Here is a 24813-nt window from a genome sequence, read left to right on the forward strand (position 1 = left end):
ATTCTCTACATAATGAATGGTGGCTCACAGAGATTTGGCACGCTATTAACATAGTCCTCATAGCTCTATTCTTTGATCTGTGTCTAATCAATCTTCATCTGTTTCTAGTCAATCACTGTATAAAGGCATAAAAGACATGTTTTCTTAACGTACTGATGCTGGCTGGGAGAGGCATTAATATGCAGGATAACAAAAAAGCAGGATGTAAAATTATTTCAATGATGGAAAGAGTGGGCAGAAGCCTAGCAGAAGATCCCTTCTAAATCTAAATCCTAATTAAATACATGTGTCTTGTTGTTGCATTCACTTATGTAAATTGTCATAGTAACTACTTTTAGTCTTTTTACCATATATTTGATACTGACTTTAACCTATCGATGATTTAACATGGAACTTTTTTCTTTACACCAGATATCATTATACTGATTTAAAAAATAAAAATACAACTACATTTACCTAGTAAATAAATACAGAGAATAGGCCATACTGGACATGTTCCGTCCATATTGAACAATCTCATTCTCCTGATCTTCCCACTTCTCAATTTCGCAGTCAGCATCAGAGGTGAGCAAACCCAGCTTAAGTCCAAGCTTTGCTATCTTGGCTTGCTCCTACGAAACAGACGTTTTAATCACAACGACTTTATCACTATTCATGTAAAAGGAAGATTAGATGTAGGAATAGGTCTTACCTCAGAGTCAGGCTTGTCTGGCTTTAATGATTTCAGGTTTGCATTATTCTTCTGTGACAATAAAAAGATTAAGATTATCTTAAAAAGCAGTACATTAAACTGTAAGGAAATACAATAGTAATACAAAGCATAACAAAATACTTGTCACAAAAGTTTAAAATATTCAGTATGTAATGACTGAATATTTTACCAATTGCAAATAGTCTACTAGTAAGTGAGTTCAGCTTTGAATAGGTTGTTAGTTTGAAATCTGGAGGCAAAGAAAGCAAGTCAGTGCCTTCCCTGCTCTGTGGCCTCTGTGCTTACAGCTGCTCTCCTCTTTTCACAAGGGCTTCCAGGGACTCAAGACAACTTCTGCAGTATTCCTGGAGTCCAATTATTATGTCCCCCAAACCTCCCTGGCTTCTCTGTTCAACAAGATTCTTATAATGCTTGAATTATTCTTATGAAATGATTTATTAAAATTAGCCACTATATGTAGTTTTCTATACATTCCTTATGTTATGACTCCAGAATTCAATTCATTTAACTAATTTGCTCTTGGAAGGCTAAATTTCAACACTCTAGCTTCATTGATATCCCAACTGCTAATCTCATATCCCAAGTTACAAAGAGATGATACTTAGGATTCTGAATTCAATATGTGAACCAATGTTCAATGGTTCCCTATTTTTGAAAGAGAAAGTTTGTTTTCATGTAAACTATCTGGAACTCAGAGTGTATTTTCCCTAGAAGGGGAGAAAATATTCCATACTAGTTAGACGAGGCTAGTCCACTGATGCCTGTATACTTGAAGAATAGAGTACCAGGACAAATCACACCACCACCAATAGCGACATTTCTTTGAAAAATATATTCCGAAGTTCTCTGGAGATGATAGCCCACAGAGGGGATTCCTCCAACTCTGAGATCTGGTGAAAGCTCCCATGGTAGAGGCAGGAGTTCCAGAACAGCTAGGGTTTGTAGAGAAAAGGGGGCCAGCAGATGCAGGGAGCCAACTTTTTACAATGGAAACATATATTTAAGTCATACACACTCACAAACACACATTGGGTACAGATTCACATACATACACACAAAGTATAAATTACAATAAAACAAAACACTCATGTACACTTAGCTTAGGAAGGAAAATCATCACTAATACTTTAAGGAAAAAGATCTTCTCATACATATATTTTTATTTCCCTTATTACCATGACTTGTTACTTCTGACCAACTATTCTGTCACCAGTTTCACCACGGAACAAAACAGCCTCGTGGAGTTTAGATCTGCTCATGGAACATGGCCCTTTTGAGATTTTCTAATGATGTTTACTATTAAAGAAATAGGTGAAGTTGAAGGACAGAAAATAAGAATAAAGGAACTCTTGTTACACACACACGCACACACACAGAGAGAAAGAGACAAAGACAGAAAGAGAGAGAGAGAGAATAAACAAATATGACCAATGATCTCTCTGGCTCCTCCTTGAATGGTCACATCATCTTTATCTCCATCCTTGGTCTAGTTGACTATAAGGCAACTGATAAAACATTTAAGAAAGTAAGGAACACCCTCAAGGTTTTTAGGTTTTATTTTATTTCGAATTTTATACCTTATATTATTCTTCTAAATTTAGTTGCATTTTCATGATTTTTATTTTTACTTTTACTAATGATGATGATTATACAAAGCATAACAAAGTACTTGTAACAAAAGTTTAAAATATTCAGTATGTAATGACTGAATATTTTACCAATTGCAAATACTCTACTAGTGAGTGAGTATTAATGACGACTGAAAGGGGATTGCCTGAAAAGGTAAATAAACGATCTTAATAATGTAACCAAGCTTGCCATCTAGTGGACACTATTTTGGAATGCAGTCAGAGTCATTCGTTTCAGTTATATAAAGCTAAAAGACGTCAGTCCCCTAAATGTAAATAGCACCAGACTCCAACTTCGCTTCCTAAAAGAGAGAACTATAATTTTCTAGGAATATAATTAGCTATGCTATCCCTCAACTAAGAAAATGGTTCATGACTCTGAAATGATTTGTTACTAAAGATAAAAAATACTATTCAGTTGAATAAAATCTTTGTTCCATTCAACCTGTTAAAAGCTTTGTGATGCCTTTTCTAATTCTCAAAAAATTATTTTGTAGTAGCCCTAAATTATAGCACTTACAAAAACAGTGAGTCTATCCTTACTTGCTTAAACCCAGTAGGATATTAGCTATAAAACCATCTGTTAGGGTTAAGTTAGCTTAAAATAACAAAAATAGACACATTGCTATCTATACTTTCAAACTGTTCTGACAATAGCTTAAGGCACAAAAACTGTTTTTTTTTTTTTTAGTCACAGAATTAATTTGCAGTATCATGATTGCTTTTGCACCAGCTACATTCAGTTCCTAATGTTGTATTTCAGTATTAAATGCCAGTCCCTTTTCAAAAAGTACACTAATTAAGTTTGGACCATTTTTTGATTTGGGGATTTGATTTATCATTTGTTCTTCCCCTACACCATCGACCATTCCCACTATCATTTCTAAAACTCCTGACTTAAGACTTTTATATCTCTCTTCATTGCAAGTTCTCTCTTCTGATACTCACCATCTGTTCTTCACCCTACTGTTACTATTGATAATCATCAGTAATTTTATTTTATTTTATTTTTTTGAGACAGGCTTACTCTGTTGGGAAGGCTGGAGTGCAGTAGCACTATCTCGGCTCACTGCAACCTCCATCTCCCAGGCTCAAGCAATTCTCCTGCCTCAGCCTCCCGAGTAGCTGGGATTACAGGCATGTGCCACCACGCCTGGCTAATTTTTTTTTTTTTTTTTTTTTTTTTTGTATTTTTAGTAGAGACACGGTTTCACCATATTGGCCAGGCTGGTCTTGAACTCCTGACCTCCGGTAATCCACCCGCCTCGGCCTCCCAAAGTGCTGGGATTACAGGCGTGAGACACCGTGCCTGGCCCACAATTTCCAATATTTTTGACCCCCAAAAGGGATCTTGGGACCACTACTTGGTTAATATACTACTCTGTATCTCTTTCCCATATGTATGACATGTGACATGTTTTCATCTAGGTAGAAAGCATATGAAAGTCCTTAGTTTGCTGAAAGTGATTCCAACATGACTTCTCAAATTAGATCCAAGATTGGAAGAACAAAACAACTTCTGACCTCAGATATGGCTTATTTATTTATTTTTATGATGCTATTACTGGGATATGGCTTTTTATTAATCACAAATTATGTTACCTATTCTCTCAAACCCCCAAACCTAAAACAAATAGCCAGAGTGTAAGCCACATCTAGATTGCTACCCAGAATAACAACTCTGAAGTCAACATTAATATCCTAACTTTTTTCTGTCGTGTCAATTATTTGTGGTAGAGAGGAGCAGCAACAGGCAACAAGAGCATAATTTGAATTCTGAATAAAAACATTCCACAATGTACATAATTCTTCTACTTACCATTGGCTTTGGAAGTGAAAGGTAGCCATACTTCTCTCCTACAAATAACACATATAACTTAAAAATTTTTTTCTATTAATATATTTTTCTATTATTTATACTTAACTTTTAAAGTATTAATTAAACAGGAATGTTAGTATATTAGTTTCGATAACTTAGTCTATTCATTACATAAAATTCAGAAATAAAATTGTAATTTGGCTGGTGAACATGAAGACTTTCAACAGCTGCATGTCTAAGGTACCTATGCTGGCCAATCTCCACCTCTCCCAACATAAAGGGAGAAAGGCAAATGTCCCACTGACATTTACTGCCACTTGCAATCAGCTTCATTCACAGAGTGCTCCTTTTACAGCAGTTTGCCTCTAATGAAACCTGATTCCTCTTTTATCAGTACCAGTATCAGCACTTCTTCCATTTCTCCAAGTACCAGACCAAATAATTTACAACTAACCTCATAATGTATTCTCTCAGTCAGGGAAGAAGAAAACCCTCTGTACAAGATAGGAAGATGAAATAAAGCAAATAACAGGAGGTTTTTTGGCTGTGAACTGACACGTCACATGAAGCACGATAACGAGGAAAGGAAAGAGACGGGCAATGCCCACATCATCCCTGCCCTATCTATCATCTTTACAACTTCCAGGTCACGTATACAGTCAGATTACAATGAATAATAGACTTTTTATAAAAGCTGGTTTGTGACATCTGAGGTAAAAATTCAAGACCTAAGCAGTAATTGCTTCTTGAAGAAAAATTTCTTCCTCAAGGAAAACAAGTATATTCAGCTATAATAGATTAGTTTGAACCATATGAAATTGCTGGTATTCAACCATTTTGAAATTTCATATGGTCCAAACTAATAAAAGTAAACATAATATAAGAGCACTAAATCATACCTTTTCTCATAGAATGACTATTACATGAAATGGGCAAACCTGTTTGTCTCAGAGTGGCTTATACAAATATTTAAAATTTCATCTAGAACTGTACTATTAAATATGGAACCTACTAGCCACATGTGACTACTTAGCACTTGAAATGTGGCTAGTCTGTACTGAGATGTGTACATCTAGTCTGTACTGAGATGTGTAAGTGTATTAAACACAAGTGTTTAATACATAACAGATTTTGAAGATGTAGTACAAAGGGAGAAAAAAGATGTAAAATATATTAATTTAAAATATTGATCATATACTAAAATATTGATTATATGTTTAAATGGTATTTTGGATATTTGGGTTAAAAATTATTAAAACAAATTTCACGTTTCTTTTTAATTTTTCTTGTGCCTATTAGAATTTTTTTTTTTTTTTTTTTTTTGAGACAAGGTCTTGCTCGGTCACCCAGGCTGGAGTGTAATGGTGGAGATCACAGGCTTACTGCAGCCTCAACCTCCGGGGCTCAGGTGGTCCTCCCACCTTCCACCTCCTGAGTAGCTGGGACCACAGGCATGTGACACCAGCTAGTTTATTTGTATTTTTTTTAAGAGATGAGGTCTCACTATGTTGCCCAGGATGGTCTCAAACTCCTTGGGCTCAAGTGATCTCCCCGCCTTGGCCTGCCAAAGTGCTGAAATTACAGGCATGAGCCACTGTGCCTAGCCTAGAAAATTTCAAATTACATATGTGTCTCACATTCTGTTTCTCTTGGACAGTGCTGATCTAGAAGAAGAACTGTTACTAAGAGTGAGTTAATGGTACTTGGGAATAGCTTTATGATTCAAATCATTTCCTTGTAATGTCAAAATTGTAAGGGAATTTTATTAATTAATGGCTTTCTGATTTCAGAACGGTGAGGGGAAAAAACTCAAAAAGGAAGAGACTATTTTCATGCCTTGTCTCTAAGCTCTGATGTGAAAAGTGCTCGATTTAGTTGCAATATTAACAGAAGATAGTCTTCCGGTCACTCAGAATTTCAGAATTCACCATCTGTCTTAATTCAAAGTCTGAATCCTGTCCATAATATCCTTTAAAAAGTGGTCTTAGCATATTATAAAGGGCACATTAAACAGAAGTAGGAACCCAGGCATGGTGGCTTACGCCTGTAATCTTAGCACTTTGGGAGGCTAAGGCAAGTGGATCACCCAAGGTCAGGAATTCAAGACCAGCCTGGCCAAAATGGTGAAACCCCATCTCTACTAAAAATACAAAAATTAGCCAGGCGTAGTGGTGCATGCCTGTAGTCTGTTCTTTTTTCTGTTTTTTGTTTTGTTTTGTTTCAGCCTGGGTGATAGAGCAAGACTGTCTCAAAAAAAAAAAAAAAAGAAAAAACAAAACAAAACAAAAAAAACAGAAGTGGGAAAGTACTAAAAATAAATAAATAATAAAGAAAAAAGAATTTTGAATTTTGAAAGGGCACTATCATTACTTAAATGTAATCAGCTACAGAAGTAATCTTGTATTATCTAACTTAGTAATCATCTATAGTGCCCATGGCCCTAAAATGTTCATATTTACTCTCCACAAGTTGGGGCAAAACCAGCTGTTTCGGTATCTCTTATATCTCTAAGATACCACAAAGTTAAAGCAAGTAGAATGTATAAATAAATGCATTGAGAAATAAATCCAATGAAAATAAAGCTTTTATGTAACCTGATTTGCTACTATTTTCATCCACCTAGTAGTATTTATCACTTGATAGTTCTAATCCCTCTGGTCCTCTTACAGATACTTTGTTTTGCTTCCTATTCCCATCCTTCAGTTAGACTCAGCTAACTCAGATTTATACGAATTTGAGGATAATTGCAAAATTGATCATTTTTTCAGATAGGCCTCTTCCACATACTATGCAGGTAAGATTCTTCCTCTTTCCCCCAGTTCCAACAGAAACCAAACAAGCTGACAATAACACAAGAAAATGCAATCTAATACTAACAAGAGATCTAAATTATAGTTAATTATAGATGTTATTTCCCACTTTTTTTTTTTTTTTTGAGACAGAGTCTCACTCTGTCGCACAGGCTGAAGTGCAGTGGTGAAATCTCGGCTCACTGCAACTTCCACCTCCTGGGTTCAAGCGATTCTCGTGCCTCAGCCTCCTGAGTAGCTGAGTAGCTGGGACTACAGGTGCACACCACCATGCTCGGCTAATTATAGATGTTATTTCCATGTGAGTCTAATTATTGCCGTTGATTCTAAGCAGGAAAAAAAAAAAAAAAAGAATAAACTGGCTCAGCCAGGCACGGTGGCTCATGTTCATAATCCCAGCACTTTGGGAGGCCAGTGCAGGAGGGTTACTTGAGGCCAGGAGTTGAAGACCAGCCTGAGTAGGCTGGGCACGGTGGCTCATGCCTGTAATCCCAGCACTTTGGGAGGCTGAGGCAGGCGGATTATGAGGTCAGGAGATCGAGACCATCCTGGCTAACATGGTGAAACCCTCTCTCTACTAAAAATACAAAAAAAAAAAATTAGCCAGGCATGGTGGTAGGCGCCTGTAGTCCCAGTTACTTGGGAGGCTGAGGCAGGAGAATGGCATGAACCTGGGAGGCAGAGCTTGCAGGGAGCTGAGATCACACCACTGCACTCCAGCCTGGGCGACAGAGCGAGACTCCATATCAAAAAAAAAAAAAAAACCAGCCTGGGTATCACAGCGAGACTCCCATCTCTGGGGGGTAAAAAAAAAAAAAATCTGGGCATGGTGGCCAGCACCTGTAGTTCTAGATATGTGAGAAGATCCCTTGAACCCAGGAGTTTGAGGCTGCAGTAAGCTATGATCACACCACTGCACACCAGCCTGGGTGACAAAGTGAGACCCTGTCTCCAAAATATAATAATAATAATAAAATAAACTGGCTAAATTATGTTTAGCTGTTATATCAAAGAAGTAGCATAAACAATCTCTATCATATTATAAACATTAAAAATAGTTGGAAAAACAGGACTATTTGGAGAAAATATACTTAGTACAGATCTGATATATAGAATTGTCTTCAAATCACTGTCCTCAATGAGCTACTGTATGTTTAATACTCCCTAAATCCTGTTTAGTCAACACTACAACTGTGCCATCTTCTGAGTTTATACCTTGAGATAAATTAAGTTCACAATTAAGTTCAAAGTCCCTCTCATCTTAAGGGAGCACTAAAATTATTTCTTATGAAAACCTAATTGAGAAATGTTCTCAGTTACAATATATAGAGCCTTTCTGTATATCTACAAAATAAAGCTAATTCCCCAAGAATGGAAAAGCCTTATTATTTCACTGAAAATGTGCTAAATTATCCCTGATTCACATTTCTTATAATTAGCTATCTTTAGTTCTGGAGGCACTCTATATGGTATGATCAATCAAAAAATTAATATCCCCAGACCCACTTAAAATGAATCCGTGACCACTAAAGGATAAGCAGCTTATCAGCTAAACTCAGGAGCAGGAATGAGGTATTCTAATCTAAACCCAGCTATCATCCTCCAACTCCTCCCTCTCCCTCACCTCTATATTCAATTGACCAATAAACCCTACCAATATTAGTTTTTAAATTCTTCTTAAATTAGTCCCCTTATCTTCATCTTGACTATCATCACCCTAGTATAGACCATCATCTCTTCTCTGGATAGATCACTCCCTTGTTGCAGGCTCCTACCATCCCCAAACAAACTCATCTTCACCCACGAACATGTTTATCTTCCTGTACCCCCATTTTTAGTGGCAACCAATCTGCCAAACGATAATGTAAATGCAGGGCTATGAAATAGGGCTGCCAGGAAAATGAGAAAAGTAGTTACAGAACTGAAAACCAAATTAAGATTCTTGGCAAGATCGTGATCATAACTGCCCTACATAGTTTAGTTAGAGCTGCATCTCTATAAACTGAAGCGTAGTCATATTTACTCTGAAATGATTCAAATAGAACAAAGGGAATTCAGCTTCCTTAAAGGAAGGATAGAGACTGTAAGCTCTGAGATAAGGCTTTTTTCTGACACTTATTGTCCAAAATAATCTCAAATTCTAAACTGACACATATTCACCACTAAGGAAAAGTGGAGTCTTTTAGGTCTGGTCCCTTCTAATACAAGGACCACAGCCTCCCTGGAGGTTTGGGTGAGAAGGCAGAATGGGATGAAAGCAGAAGACAGGAAGACAAGTATTGATTTTTACCTTCTTGAAACAATCCCAGGAGGTCCTAGTGTGAAATTTAAGTGTCTGGGGTTAAGGTGGACAATGACCTAGCTCTCAGACTAACTTTTAGCATGTGAACACTAAAGCCTCCCTCTTATTGCTTAGTGTGATGTTTACCACTTAGTTGGATGGTTGAATGATACTTACAAGTATGCCTGGTAGTTTGCCAATCACAGGAGGCAAGTTATGCAAAGCAGAACTAAGGTGGCTAGAATACAGCAAAGGCTTTTCAACAATAGTCACAACAGGAGTTATAACAGCAGCAAAGAGAAATCAGGACCTGAAGAATACACCTTTGTATGGAAAGTAGTGGGCAGGTGCAAGGTAATGAGCAGGTTTGTCACACCAACCATGCATAACAGGAAGAACAACACTGTGGCACTGGATTCAGTTCAGTCAGTAATGGTTAACCCAGAGTTGGACTTCTTTGAGGAAAAAGCCATGCTCATGAGGTTCATGATAAAAATCAGGACAAATAAAGGCAGTACACACAATCAACCAACTCCATCTCAGTGAAACCTACATAAACCTTTTCTGAACAGAGAGGCACTTTCCCTGTGAAACAATAAGTGTCTCATTGACTGAAGGCTGAGGCGTTTCCCACATAAGAAGGAATTTCTGTTCAGTCCTTAAGAAGTTTGGGTAATGCTGATTTTTTGAACATAAGTTAACTGAACCTAAAGAAGAGATTATTTACATAATATCCAGCTTGAAAGTAAAAGAAACCACAGTGCTCATGTAGTCTGAAAACAGGTATAGGATGTGCAAGCACTATTACACATTATTTCATTTACATCCATTGAAATAAAGAAACAAACTCAAAAGGGCAGGTAATGTGCCCAGGATTCCATGACTAACAAATTGTTTTACCTCTTCTGTAATTTAGCTGGCCCCATCCTCAGCCAATAAGTGGACCAACCAAAACAAGAATACAGTCATTACTTGTTCCTTGCCCTGTACTTCCTGGGGTCTCTCAGTCATTTCTGAAATAGGTTTGGGAGGGAAAAAAGCAGAACTCAGAGCTGCAGTTGTGAGCATTTTTCACAGAATTGGTTCATTCTCATTAGAAAACTTTAGGATTGGAGTGGAGTTTAACTGCTTGAGTAATAGAGTATGGGTAGTTAATAAAATTTCATCTTTGGCATCATTCAAACCTCAGTAAGGGTCCCAGCTCCTGTAGTTTACTCACTGTGGGATACTTCGAGCCTCAGTTTCATCATACGTAAAATGTGGAAATAATACCTGTCTCCAGGGTTACTGAGAGGATTAAATGAAAAAATGGACATCCAGCACTTACGAAAGTACCTGGAACCCAGTACATTCTCAAGAGATGGCAGCTACTGTTATTTTTATGGTTATAATAGTCATAGGCCTCTGAAGGATCATGTTTATAATTTTACCCACACAGACCCTAGTAGCCTGTGGCTTTTACTTTTCCTTAAACTTCTCTAGCTATTTTTTTTTAAAGAGTCTAACTTTGGTAGAAGAAAGGCAAATCTCAGAGACAGAAAAGGAGAACACTGAATTAATGTTGCATTAGATGTCCGGTGAGAGGAATCTTTCAGAGGGTGTCAATTCACCATTGGAGAAGGCATGAGCTTCATTTGTACAAAGAAGCAAGGAGTTTACCTTTGCTTCTGCAGATCTAGAGATTTTCTACGGTGGGGCCAGACAGGCTAGTCCTCCCTAGAGTAGGAGAAAGGACATAGGCAGAGATGGATGCCAGAAAGTAGGAGAGATTGAGATTAAGTAAGAGAAATTGGACCTAATGTTTTCTCATAAACTATTTAGTTTTACCACAAGGTAACAGTGGTCATGATGCTGATGCTGATAGAGGTAACATTTGTTGAGAATTTACTGTGAATTAACTTATTTTATTTAATCTTCACACTTACCATATTAGGTAGTTTTGTCATCATTATCCCCATTTTGCAGATGTAAAACTTGAAGCATAGAGAGATTAAGTTAGGAAATAGCAGAAGCAGGATTGGAACCTAGGCAGTCCACTTCAGAACCTGTATTTCAACTTCTACCCAATTCTATCCCTAACATGAGATTAGCAGTCAGATCTCAGAGGAAGGAAGAGACCCCTTGATGGAAAATGAAACTTGGGTTTGTTTTCTGTTTTAAGGAAAAAAATTACTTATGTTTATAGAAAGAAAACCCCCTTGCCAAGCTTATCAACCTATAATTGCTACCGTAATTGCTACTCAGAACATCGCCTGGGATTAAGGCAGAGAATAACTGTTAAATGACTGCTATCTTTCTTGAGAGGGGGGAAAAGCCTGTTATAACTCCTCTTCTTATGGAAATAAAAGAGAGAAGAAAATAGACCAAAATGCTGGTAGAACAGCCTGGTTTAGAACCTGCGAGCATCTCAAACACAAAGAGGAAGGGGGCTCAGGCCCTTGGTCAAGAAGACTAGAACCATATCCATTTCAGATGATGATGAACTCACTGGCCTAGGGACATGGAATAAGTACAAGTAATGAAAACTCAGCCATAGCCCATGTTTACATGAATGAAAACAAAAACCTATTCAGCACTGAAAACACTATAGGAGATACCTGCACAAAGCTTAATGGTGTTCTGGTAAAGAGGAGAATCAGCTGGCCAGGCTTGATGCCATATTCTTTTCAGAATGGCTGCAGCTATTAGTAAAGCTTCTCACAGTGCACGTGGAACACGTTTACAAGTACATAGAGTCAGTCACATGCCAGAAAAATAGCCATCCTGTGGCACTCCTCCAGCCTCCCTACTTTCATGGGCTGATGACAACCGATAAAGCCAGAAGGCAATATTCCTCTGGCCTTTAAAGAGAGCCAGACAGGATAAAGACACAGTGCAGGGTATATTCATGCCCAGAAGTCGAAAGCACACTAACTTCAGGTAATGCTCACAAAAGACTTTTAGAGCTGACAGGTCACTGAGATCACTCAGCCTAAGACTTTCATTATTGAGCCAAGGACACTTGGGCCCGGAGCAGGGAACAGCTTGCCTAACACCAGTTTGAGAAAGAGCTGGGCCTTACAGATACTCCAGGATAACCCACACCAGGTATCTTATCACCACAGCAAGCCACTTCTCTTCATTTCCCAATAGTCTCTAACGCTAAGTGACCACTCTTCCTTTTAAAAGTGGATCAATTATATCATTTACCTTTTTAATATCTGAAATTTGGCTCATATAAAAATCTATATAACTATAAATACATTACAAAGCATCAAAATGATATGCCATTCAGACTATCACAGAAATTTTTAAATGTGGAAGCATGGTAAACATTTATCATACTTTACAAATGATGTTATAGCTATAATTCTATTATGCCCTGATTTTTAAGCAAATTAACATTTATCCTAAATGAGTATTTTTAAAATATGAAATGTTTAAATGGGCATACTCAATAAAAAATATGTAATTTGATATCATCGTAAATGACATTTTATTAAAAAAATAAGCAAGCTTTGACACTACAGAAGCCATTTGAAGAGAAAAAATATAAACATGTAAATATAAATAACAGGACACACAGTACAATGGAAAATAAAACTTCCACTCGGTATTAAAATAAAGAATAAAAATGATGCCTTCCTATACATTGTATGGCACTATTCTACATGTTGTAGAAATACCAATGAACTTACCCACCACAGGCAATATTCCAAGATTATGTAGTCATCAAGGAAAGAGATTCCATCCAAGTGGAAGGAAAGCAATTCAAAAATCAAATAACTACATTCATTTCATTATGAAGTTAGTAGAATTAAGACACAGAATTACTGCATTATAGAAGAGCTGTTGTATTATAACTAAAAAACAATTCGGAAGAAATTTAAAAATGACTATTTCAACAGGAAAACTAGAATGTTAACATTAATTCAGAGATCTACTATGCTGTTTTATTTATTTATTTATTTATTTATTTATTTATTTTTGTGAGACAGAGTCTTGCTCTGTCGCCCAGGCTGGACTGCAGTGGCTCCATCTCAGCTCACTGCAACCTCCACCTCCCGGGTTCAAGTGATTCTCGTGCCTCAGCCGTAGTATCTGGGATTACAGGTGCACATCAACACATTCGGCTAATTTTTGTATTTTTAGTAGAGACAGGGTTTCACCATGTTGGCCAGGCTGGGCTCGAACTCCTGACTTCAAAGTGATCCACCTGCCTCAGCCTCCCAAAGCGCTGGGATTACAGGTGTGAGCCGCCACACCTGGCCTACTACACTGTTGTACAACAAACTTTACTGCTTGGATACTAAAATAAAGGAAGATAAAATAATATTTTTGTAATTTTTTTGTGAACAATATTTTACTACAAAAATAACCCAGCTGGGTTACAACAAGAATTCATTTGCAGTTGAGGTTTGGCATTAAAAAACTAACAAGAGTTACATTAAAATAATAACATATTTCATTATGTGGACAGTTTCTCACCTCGTCTTCCTTCAAACACATCATTGATTTCTCTCAGCAGTGTTGACATGTCACTAATTTGGGATTCCCAAGCTTCACAAAACACATCTAGGTTTTCTTTAGCAATTTTACTAGATGGATGCAATGTCAATGTTTCAGCAGCAGAAATTATCTAAAGAAACAAAATATTACACCTGTGTGAATTTCAAAATCTTAGCCCTCAGAATCACTTTGAAGACCAAAGGTAAGTCTGCTGTTCAATTCAACTCAATAAACAACTATGAAGTAATTTCTATACACAAGCTCCATGTTGGGCAATATGAAGATGCACAGTAGGAAAAAATTTGCTGTTTCTTATAATCTGACCTGCAGATAAATAGTATGCATTATTATATACAAACCTGCATTCAGGGAGCAATTCTCTTCATTCAAGTAAAACTCTGTTTGAACAAAGTTGTTCCCATAGAATAATTCAAACAGTTATACTCAGACCACAAAAAGTGTACTGTATACAGAGTAGCAAAGGTAGCAGTAATAGTGGTGGTGGTAGTAGCAGTGGTAATAGTAGGAATGCTAGTGATAATAATAAGTAACATATATATACACCCATGAGTACTTGGTAGATACATGCTTGAGATACTGTGTTTGGTGTTTGAGATACATTAATACATTAATATCCCCCAAAATATACAAATAAAATACTACTTTTTCCAAATAAGCATTATTCCATTTTTCAGCTGGAAAAGTTCAAGCTCAGAGATACCCAATAACTTGTGCCAGACCCTATTACGAGTATACACAGAGTTGATATCTAAACTCAGATCTACCTGATCCAAGTTCAGGCTCTTTCCATCACATCACACTGCCTCTCACAAAACACTTGTAAAGAGGGCAGAAATCATCCTGGTACTTTTACGTACCACCACATTAGCTAAATAAATGTGTTGAATAAATAAATGAATTGTTGCAGAGACTGCTAGGTTTTCATCAAAATCTGTTTGTCTTCCCTCTGGATACATAGGAAGATTACATTTCCCAGCCTCCCTAGTGGAGACATATGGCCACGAGACTGAGTTCTGTCCCCACTTGCATGTGGGTCACTGCTTCCATCCTAACTGATCCAAACCTCCCTCGTGCCCCTCAGTGCTCTCTCCCTTCCACATCTGATGGTTCAATGCACAGGATACAGTAGGGACTTTGAGGTCCTAAGGGCTAGCGAGGCACAAAATGAAAGGGGACCAGATTGCCAAGAGGGAGAAAGACATACCATTAATCAGGACTTAATACAAGTGATAAACAAACTGTTATTATATTAAACCTGAGATTTTGGCATTTGGGGTTTTATTTAGTGGTAGCTACTACATGAATGAATTAATGAATCAACTAACATTTTATCTTTCATATAATAATCACTCTCTAACACAAAGGACTTGATGGATGCTAATTGTAATATAGGCAGAAAATGGATGGCTGGGTTGAGTCTTCACACACCTCCTGACCTGACATTCAGTAGAAATTACACTTTAGCTTCTACCTCAAAATAGAAGCCATCGACCAGACCAAACCTACTGAAATTTCCTGATGGCCCATTAAATAAAACACACACACACAAAGATCCAGGAGCTAGGAATTCAGAGTTCAGTCTTGATATGTTCACAGCAGATCCTTTCCCTTCTACCACTTTCACCTTCTATTCATGACAACAAGCATTGATTCTATCTACCTTCTTGTTTCACAGACTGGGGATATTACATCAAATACTCATCCAGTAAGTAGTATTTTAGAGAATCCACTATGTGAAAAAATCATGCTAGGTGCTGGGGATAAGGTGATAAAAAAAGAAGATAAAAGCCCTCTATTATGAAGCTTATACTCTAGTGGAGATTTGGAACTATAAACAAGCACACAATTAAAATATTATAAATTACGATAACTGCTATGAGGGAAATTAATAGGATAATGTGATAGAGATGCCCATTACTAACAGGTGATGTTGCTGTTCCATGGAGTTGATTATATAGGATTATTCACACACACACATATACAACTAACATGACTATTCATTCACCTACTACATACTAGTAGGCACTGTGCCCATGTTCCAGGTGCTGGGGAAACAGCTGTGAATGAAACAGATAAATGTCCCTGGCTTCATGGGACTCACATTATATAACAAGCAGTGGGAGAGACACAATTAAAATAAATTACAAAATATTTTAGAAGGGAATAAAAAATATGTATCAAAATAAAGGGTGAGAATGATGGAGGGGATTAGGTGGTCACAGTATTTTAAGTTAGAGAGTCACTGAAAAGGTGAGGGAGCTACAGGGAAATTGAGGGGAAGTCATTTGGGATGGGGCAGAAACATTTCTGGAGTGTTCAAGGAACAGCAAGTAAGCCAGAGGAACAGACTGACATGAGCAAGAGGAAGGTGGCCAGTGGCCATGTAATGGAGAAGCATAGATGGTAAGGACTGGATTTTCTTCTGAGTGAGAAAGTCATTGGAGAACTTATAGATGAATATGATCAGGGCCATGTTAGCTAATATATTAATAGTTGGTACCTTTGAATGAATTACAACTAGCTGCTCCTCCCTCTGGGGTGGGCATAGTGTCACAGGCACAGCACTTGCCAAGCAGATGGCAGTGCTATAAGAACAAGGTTCCCCTCTTCAGGAAAAGCAGGCACATAACTTGCCATGGACTACAGGCTAGATTTCAGCATTGCTCTCCTCTCAACTAGTGTACAAACTGTTCAATTGTTCCCTCAGTATGTCTAACATTTTAAAGGAAGTATAAAAATAACATTGCCAAAGCAGAGATATCCAGAAATAAATTATCCCAGAGGCATGCTCAATGTCCTTAAATTATCCTTTTGTGAGGCAGATGCAAATACTAGGAGTGGAAGCTGAGGCTTTGGGAACAGAAAAAGCTTCTCAAGTTATGCAGGTTCTTAACAACATGCTCTGCTACTATCCTGGGGAAGAAAATATGGCTATTCCTAATATCTCTGCTGCAATAAAACAATAAACCAAAAATTGCAACCAGATGGCAAGCAGGGCCTGAGGATAGGAGCAACAACTGATTGCATATGGCAGGAGAGTCAAGCCCTCCAGTTCTATTGGAATACATTTGCAGCCAAGGCAAGAAGAGTGACTCCCATGCCAATATTGAAGACACAGTTTCTCCCAGTAAACAGATCCCCTGGTTGTAATAAAGTGTTCAGCAGATAATCATTGTGGAGGTTCATTCATATAGTTCCAGCTTTCATGATAAGCCTTTGACACTGTTCTCTACAGGAGAGCATGAGATCATCCCTCCAACATCCAACATGATTCTCCTAGAGGGCACACACCATCATTGAGTCTAGGTCACTTGCACTGTTCTGAGCTATAAATCAAAGATGCAGGGACTCAACCTCTACTGCCCAATATTGCAAGTTAGGAGGAATCCTTTTGGCTGACAGTAAATAAATGAATATAAATAAAGTATAAATTAAAATATAAATAATATTTAAAAATGTAAATAAAAGAACAACTGCAAAACGTTATTTTAGAGCTTAGACTCTAAAAAAGAAGGAAACAGCTGGGCGCGGTGGCTCACGCCTGTAATCCCAGCACTTTGGGAGGCTGAGGTGGGGGGATCACGAGGTCAGGGATTTCAGACCAGCCTGACCAACACGGTGAAACCCTGTCTCTACTAAAAATAAAAAAATTATCCAGGTGTGGGGGCACATGCCTGTAATCCCTGCTACTCAGGAGGGTGAGGCAGGAGAATCGCTTGAACCTAGGAGGCGGAGGTTGCAGTGAGCCGAGATCGCGCCACTGCACTCCAGCCTGGGCGACAGAGCGAGACTCAGTCTCAAAAAAAAAAAGGAGGAAGCTCTGTCTTTAACCACTTTCCTTAGATTAATTTGACAGAAACAGTATTAAATGAGATAATCAGTTTTAAAAAGGCTTTTGAAAATTATAAGGACAAATGAATACCTCTACTATAGAAAATTCAGAAAAAAACCCTAGCTAAACAAGGATATTGTCGTATAGGTATTTTCATATGTATATACATTCTCTATACATATGAAATTATGGGAATAATTTGTATACATACAAATCTGTACCCTACTTTTTTCATTTAACATTGAACAGAACATTCTTTCAGTGGTTGCTAATTCTGGTTATCATAATTATTATTTTAACACTATAATGTACTATCCTAATTTAAGATAGTTATTTTGCTTCTGATTGGATCTTTTTTTTCCCCAGGTATAGACTCTTGCTCTGTCACCCAGCCTGGTGTACAGTGAGTGACACAATCATAGCTCACTACAGCTTCAAACTCCCGGACTAAAGCTATCCCCCTGCCTCAGCCTCCTGAGTAGCTAGGACTATAGGTAAGCACCACTGCACATGGGTAATTTTTGTTTGTTTGTTTTTATTTTTTGTAGAGACAGGGTCTTGCTGTGTTGCCCAGGCTAGTCTCAAACTCCTGTACTCAAGCGATCCTCCTACATCAGCCTCACAAAGTGCTGGGTTACAGGTGTTTGCCACCATGCCTGGTCCCAATTGAATCTTATAAGTAATATCATAACATTGTTTTGTTTGTGTTTTACTCTCATGTCCTAATTATTAGCATGAAATGTATTTGAATCTTAGGTTGAAATGTGAATATTACATAACATATGGCTTCTTATGTCATGATAACTTAATCTCCAAACATGTTATAACAAGTGCCTTGTAAACAGCTTCCTTTAAAATAGATATAAACTAGAGTATTAGTTAAATGAACCAGTCTCCAATTTGGCAGATGACCAGCTCCAATGGAAGGTTAGCCATGTTCTGGCACACTACCAACAGAAATTCCATTATCTTTCTTTCTCTATGTATATTTGGACCCTAGTTATGAAAAACCATTTATACCTTCCATCTACACAACTTGTTATAACACTCAGATAGGACACAATACAGAAGGAGCAATCTGCTATTATCATACCTGTTGGCCAGTCACCTGAAATGTCTCCTCTGCATGTATACAGGTTATTTCTAGAGGTTCTGTCCCAGATATGTGTCGTAACAATCGACAGGTCTACAAGACAAAATGTCTACAGTTTAACTTTCACATCCTCATCCTCCACAATACATAGTATCATTTTATAATTAAAAAGAAAATTTTACAAATAAAATTTCTTAAAAACTATTAAAATAAACTTAAACACTACTGAGAAGATTATTATAATATTATATTGGTCACCAACAGATTCTCTGGGAACAAAGCAGACACCAATAAAGGTATAACATTGTTTCTACTTCCTACCCAATCATGGCAAGGTGGTTACAGAATATTAGAAACAGAAAGAACCTTTGGAAAGACCTAGTAGTGCCCACATATTTTATATATAAAGAAATTTGGGGAAAAAAAAAGAAATTTGGCTCAGAGAAGTAACTTGCCCAAAGTCTCACAGCTAAACTATGTCAGAGTTACTACAAGCTACATGTTCTATCAACACCGTCTTCCAATGGAGCTAACATTGGATTAGGCAGACTGGTATAATAAGGAGAGACCCTATATCAGAGGAAATTACTGAAAATCTTGACGCTTAAAACAGAAAATCAGAGAACATTTTTTTCAATGTTAAAAAGATTTGCTGCAAGATTTCTAAAATAAGCAGTTTCCCTATAGTTATAATATTTGGTTTATAAACATAGCAGCATCAAATTTATTAAATGAAGAAGCTATATCTACAGTCATTTTAAGAATGTTCCCCCAGAAGTTTTTTGGCTCCTATGTAAACAAGTAAAGAAGAGGAGGCCAGTTCAATTAGTCTAAAGATTCCTTCTAACCATTAGTCTTTGAGATTTGGTGAACAGGGTATGTTAGATTATGTGAAGATAGCTAGATGGTTCATATCTGTGCATTTATATACATGTTGGCTAGCAAATACCTCATACATACAAGCTATACATGGATTCAGTTTTTTGTTTGGTTGTTGATATGGTTTGGCTGTGTCCCTACCCAAATCTCACCTTGAATTGGTAATAACCCCCATGTGTCAACGGCAGGACCAGGTGGAAGTAACTGAATCATGGGGGCAGTTTCCTCCATACTGTTCTCGTGATACTGAATAAGTCTCATGGGATCTGATGGTTTTATAAATGGGAGTTCCCCCCCTGTACATACTCTCTTGCCTACTGCCATGTAAGATGTGCCTTTGCTCCTCCTTTGCCTTCTGCTTTCATTATGAGGCCTCCTCTGCCATGTGGAACTGTGAGTTCATTAAACCTCTTTTTCTTTATAAATTACCCAGTCTTGGGTATGTCTTTATCAGCAGAGTGAGAACAGACTAATACAGTTGGGTTTTTTTTCTAGTAGATATCTGACATTTTCAATAGGCAGAAGGCTCAGAATATCAATAAGCCTAAATGGAATTATAACACAAGTGTCAGGTGAAGCATCAATAACTCATAATTAAGATTTGGAATCATGTGCCAGATGTCTTCTCATTGTCCCTCCTTAACCGCTCTCCTCCCTTCTCACATCTGCCTTTTGCCCTGGGAGACTGACCTATATTGTCTACACCTATGTTTGGATAATTAGGATTATCCTAATGGGATATCCAATGGGAAGCCCCATCCACAGATGAGCGGGACTGAGGAGAGAATGGGCCTTGATTCCCATGCTCCTCCCGGGAGGGTTACCTTGGGCTGTCTCTGGGCCTAGTCCTAAAATCACAAACCTCTCAAGGCAGTTCTCTGAAAGGCTTCCACATTCCACATTCCCCTGTTGATGGGGGCCTGGGGTGGTACCAGCCTTGCTACCACTCGCCCCAATTACTGCTCTCTCATGTATGGTTTCCCCCATGCCCTGTCTATGCAATTGTAAACAGCTTCTTTATTAAACTCTCTTCAAATTATCCTAATTTGAGTGTGTCATCTCCTCCCTGCTGAGACCCTGACAGATTCAAACAGAACAAGGTCATACGACGTACCTCCATGGCTCTACTCCAAGGTCTAACTTCTCTGAGAGGATAAGGAAAAGAAGATTAAGAAGTTCATTTGTGGGTCTTAGCATTTTTTTTTGTTTTGTTTTAGCGGCCAGACTGTTGTAGGAACAGAACAGATACATGCTATGGTTTTAAGATTCCAAAAGAGAGAGAAAATGCTCAGATAAATTAACCCAAAACCGTATTTGTGTTAACATTCCCACATAGTTTAATAAAGCCATTATTAAACTACAATTTCTTTAGCACCTTGTTTACTCACCTCAACAAGCTGCTCTTTCTGTTCAGAGAGTTTACAGGCATATTCAGCCAAAGCTTCTAAATTTCCTTCTACTCCAGTAAGTTTTAATGCTTTTAGAACCACATGATCAGCATGGTATTTTAATAGATCTGCTGCCAGCTGTGTCGCTGTACTATGAAGCTGCAGATGTGTGTGTGGGTGGGGGGGTGGGAGGGTGGAGAAGGAGAAGGGTGATGAAGGAAAGAAAACAAACAATAACATTTTGTGACCAAGCACCACATCAGCACTTTAAAAACTATTAATAAAGAGAAGCCGCAAAGCAGTTCCGTGGGTTCCACTGAGGGGAGGGTGTAAAGTTCCCTGTGTAACAGTAGGAGTTGTGTAGCACTGGTGAGCTTACAGTTTCTCTCAAGGGCAGGAGTGATATCTAATTCATTCTTTAACCCCCTGGTGCCAGTGGTAATGCTGTTTCTAGAAGATGAACTGGTTATTCAATGGCTGAATACCCTTGTCCCTTTTTCATTCTGTTATCAACCAGCTCTTTCCCATGTAGCTTTTCCCTTAGGTGAAAAATGCTTCTGCTAATCTTAAAGTTGGTGAGGAATGAAACAGTATTAAGAGTATTAAGAGTGCAATATTTAGAGTACTAAGAAAACTGGCACTTTGTGATCATTAATAAGTTCTTTAGCATACTTTTGAAAAAGTACCAATGTGAGCTTCAATAAATTTAATAAATTTTATTAAATACCTATATCATGGCAAGCACTGTAGCACTGTACTAGAGGCCGGGCATACATGACAAGTAGGACACAACCCCTGCCCTCAGGGAGGTTAGAATCTGTCTATAGTTGCCATCCAGATCTTTACTCTCTACCTCTATGAACAAATTGGGTCCCAGGAGAAACAACAGATTAAAGGGTAACACAAACCCCATGGTTTTATTGACTTTGGGTGGAATGCCTGGCTCACTCTTACTGGATATCTTTGGACACTATTAACTCCAAAATCTTTTCTTCTTATCTTGCCTTTTTTTTTTTTTTTTTAATGACGTGACAGGTTATTTTGGGGTTGTCCAGAAATAGATCATTTTTAATAACATTGTTCTCAGAAAAATCTGACTTTGAATTAAATCTATTTGAATGAAGTGATTTCTTTTTTCCTGGAAGTAATCCAATCTCAATTCAAATTAGAGGATTGTCTCCAAAATTAACAATATGATAGCCTCTGCATTCATGCAACTAAGTGAGAATAATTACAGTTAGAAACAAAGAAACTAAAATTCACTTTCCGTGGAAACTAAATGCCACATAAGAACCTAAAAAGATTTTGTTTCACCAGCAGGACCTTAGAGAATATCTAATGCCAGTCATTTATTTTACAGACTATGAAACAGCTCCACAGAGACTGTGTCTTGCCAAAGTCAGGTAACTCTTGTCACGAGTAAGAGAGGGAAGCAGGACAAACGCAAAGTTCCTGCTCTATGCAACGTCCTGACAGCAGCCTTATATACATTATCTCCCTTAATCCTTACAAGAATTATATGAGGTTGATGTGGATATACACATACAAGAGGTAATGACAATGAAGCCTGTGGAAAGCCACCCAGTTTATCACAAGGAAACCATGTTCTACTGATAGTCAGGATTTTAACAATACTTTAGTTAAAACTGAATAGTCTGGAATGAAATGGGTAGGCTTTTTTCTTTCTTTTTTGTTTTATTTTGTTTTTTTCCTTGTGTCAAGGACAGCAGGCTTTTTATAAAGCATAGAAAACCATGTCTTTCTATGTATAACAGGATGTTTAAATGGAGATTTCAATAGACATATCAGTGCCAAGTAAGATGTGAAACAGATCACCACATATATAATTTATATAAGAAACATCCAAAAACCAATTTCAGCCAGGCATGATGGCTTACACCTGTAATCCCAGCCCTTTGGGAGGCCAAGGCAGAAACACTGCTTGAGCCCAGGAGTTCAAGACCAGCCTGAGCTTATAATAGTGAGACCCTATCTCTACAAAAAATTAGCCAGACATGGTGGCATGCACCTGTGGCCCAGCTACATGGGAGGATGAGGCAGGAGGATCACTTGAGACCAGAAGGTCAAGGTCAAGGCTGCAGTGAGCCATGTTCGCACCATTGTCTGGGAAAGAAAGTGAGACCCCATCTCAAAAATAAAATTTTTTTAAAATTCTAATTTCATTGTCTTGAGCCCTTGACCATCTTCAAGAATATAAAAGAATTAAGCCTGGGTGCAGTGGCTCACTTTGGGAGGCCAGGGCAGGTGGATCGTTTGAGGTCAGGAGTTTGAGACCAGCCTGGCCAACACGGTGAAACCCCATCTCTACTAAAAATACAAAAATTAGCCGGGCATGGTGGCGTGTGTCTGTAATCCCAGCTACTCAGGAGGCTGAGGCATGAGAATCGCTTGAACCCCTGAGGTGGAGGTGGCAGTGAGCTGAGATCACGCCACTGCACTCCAGCTTGGGCAACAGCGTGAGACTCTATCTCAAAAAAATAAATAAATAAAAATAAAAGAATTAAGAAAGCACAGCTAAGGGAAAGGAGAGGTCTGTGTGAGGAGGGTCTGTCTGGAGAGCTGCTGGGTGCCCACTGTGACTCCCTCCTCCAGGCATGCCTCAAAGCGCAGGGAGCAACAGGATATAGGGGTTGAGGGGCGGGGGTGGGGGTAGGGGGGCAACAGGAAAGCCTCTGAAGAACCACTAAGGTATCCATGAGAGTGAGAGTCCGCTGTAAATGTCTACCAAGCCCAAAGCCATTTGATAAGGGTGCTGGTCACTAAAAACCTTCTGCCTCTCAACTTTCTCTCTTCTCTCTCTACGCCACAACCTGACAAAAATCAACAACAGCTACGTAACGGAGGGTGAGGAAAGTGAAAAAGGGAGAAGAGACCACATCTTCCCAGCTCTATCTAGTTGGAGCTGGGAAAACAGGGAACAGGGGAGAAGCTCTACAACTAAATGAAGATTTAAATACTGATTAACATATTGGAGGGAACATTCTAATTTTCAACTGAGATCGTGTTTTGTGACTTAAAGCAGGAATTGGTAAACTTTTTCTGTAATGGGCCAGAGAGTAAATATTTTAGGCCCATTGCGACTATCCAACTCTGCTGTTGTAGTGAGAAAACAGTAGACAGTAGGTCCACAGATGGGCAGCATTGTGTCCCCATACACTCTACTGATGAAAACGGTCCAGTTGTAGTTTGTGAACACCTGACTTAAAGTGACCATAGGACTTTCAGTAACCTGAGAGTGGCCAACTAAGTCATGAGATGACCAACTTTTTATTCAGGGAACGGGGAAACCCTCTCAACCAAAGGAGTATTTTTTAAAATTTATTTCAGTGAGATAGAATTGATATACAACAAAATGTACCCATTTTAAAGATACTGTTCAGTGAGTTTTGATGAACATATACAGCCATGTAACCACAACAACTAATTTTGAACATTTCCATCATGCCAAAAAGTCCCCCCATGCCCTTTTGCAGTAAATATACCCCAACCTCTGACCCGAGATAGCCACTGATCTGATTTATGTCATTATAAATTAGTTTTGCCTTTTCTAGAATTGTTTTTTTCTAAATGGAATTTTATACATATAATCATTTGTGCCTGGCTTCTTTTGCTTAGTATGTCTTAGTGATTCATCTATATTTTTGCATGTATCAATACCGTTCTCTTTTATTACTGAATAGTATTTGGTAGAATTATTTCAAAATCCATTTATCAATTCCTCTGTTGATGGAATTCTAGGTTGTTATTAGTTTTTTGTTATTATGAATAAAGCGATGAAAATTCATGTGCAAGCTTTGAGAATGATGGCATTAACAAAATCATGGCTTCAAAATAACTATGT

The 24813-nt window shown here is 38.1% G+C and overlaps 1 protein-coding gene across 2 annotated transcripts in view; it reads right to left on the reverse strand.

Moving 5' to 3' along the window:
* CTNNAL1 (catenin alpha like 1) overlaps positions 1 to 24813 on the reverse strand; it is a 68900-nt gene that overhangs the window by 9243 nt on the left and 34844 nt on the right. For both annotated transcript variants that reach the window (XM_054519381.2, NM_001131917.1), the window contains 6 exon segments: positions 20952 to 21110; positions 18685 to 18777; positions 13718 to 13868; positions 4160 to 4197; positions 692 to 742; positions 457 to 611 (listed from right to left, as the gene is read on the reverse strand). In XM_054519381.2, coding sequence (XP_054375356.1) covers positions 457 to 611; positions 692 to 742; positions 4160 to 4197; positions 13718 to 13868; positions 18685 to 18777; positions 20952 to 21110 — 647 coding nt within the window.

The sequence above is a fragment of the Pongo abelii genome, chromosome 13 (genome assembly GCF_028885655.2).
Source record: "Pongo abelii isolate AG06213 chromosome 13, NHGRI_mPonAbe1-v2.0_pri, whole genome shotgun sequence".
In the NCBI taxonomy this organism is placed as follows: domain Eukaryota; kingdom Metazoa; phylum Chordata; class Mammalia; order Primates; family Hominidae; genus Pongo; species Pongo abelii.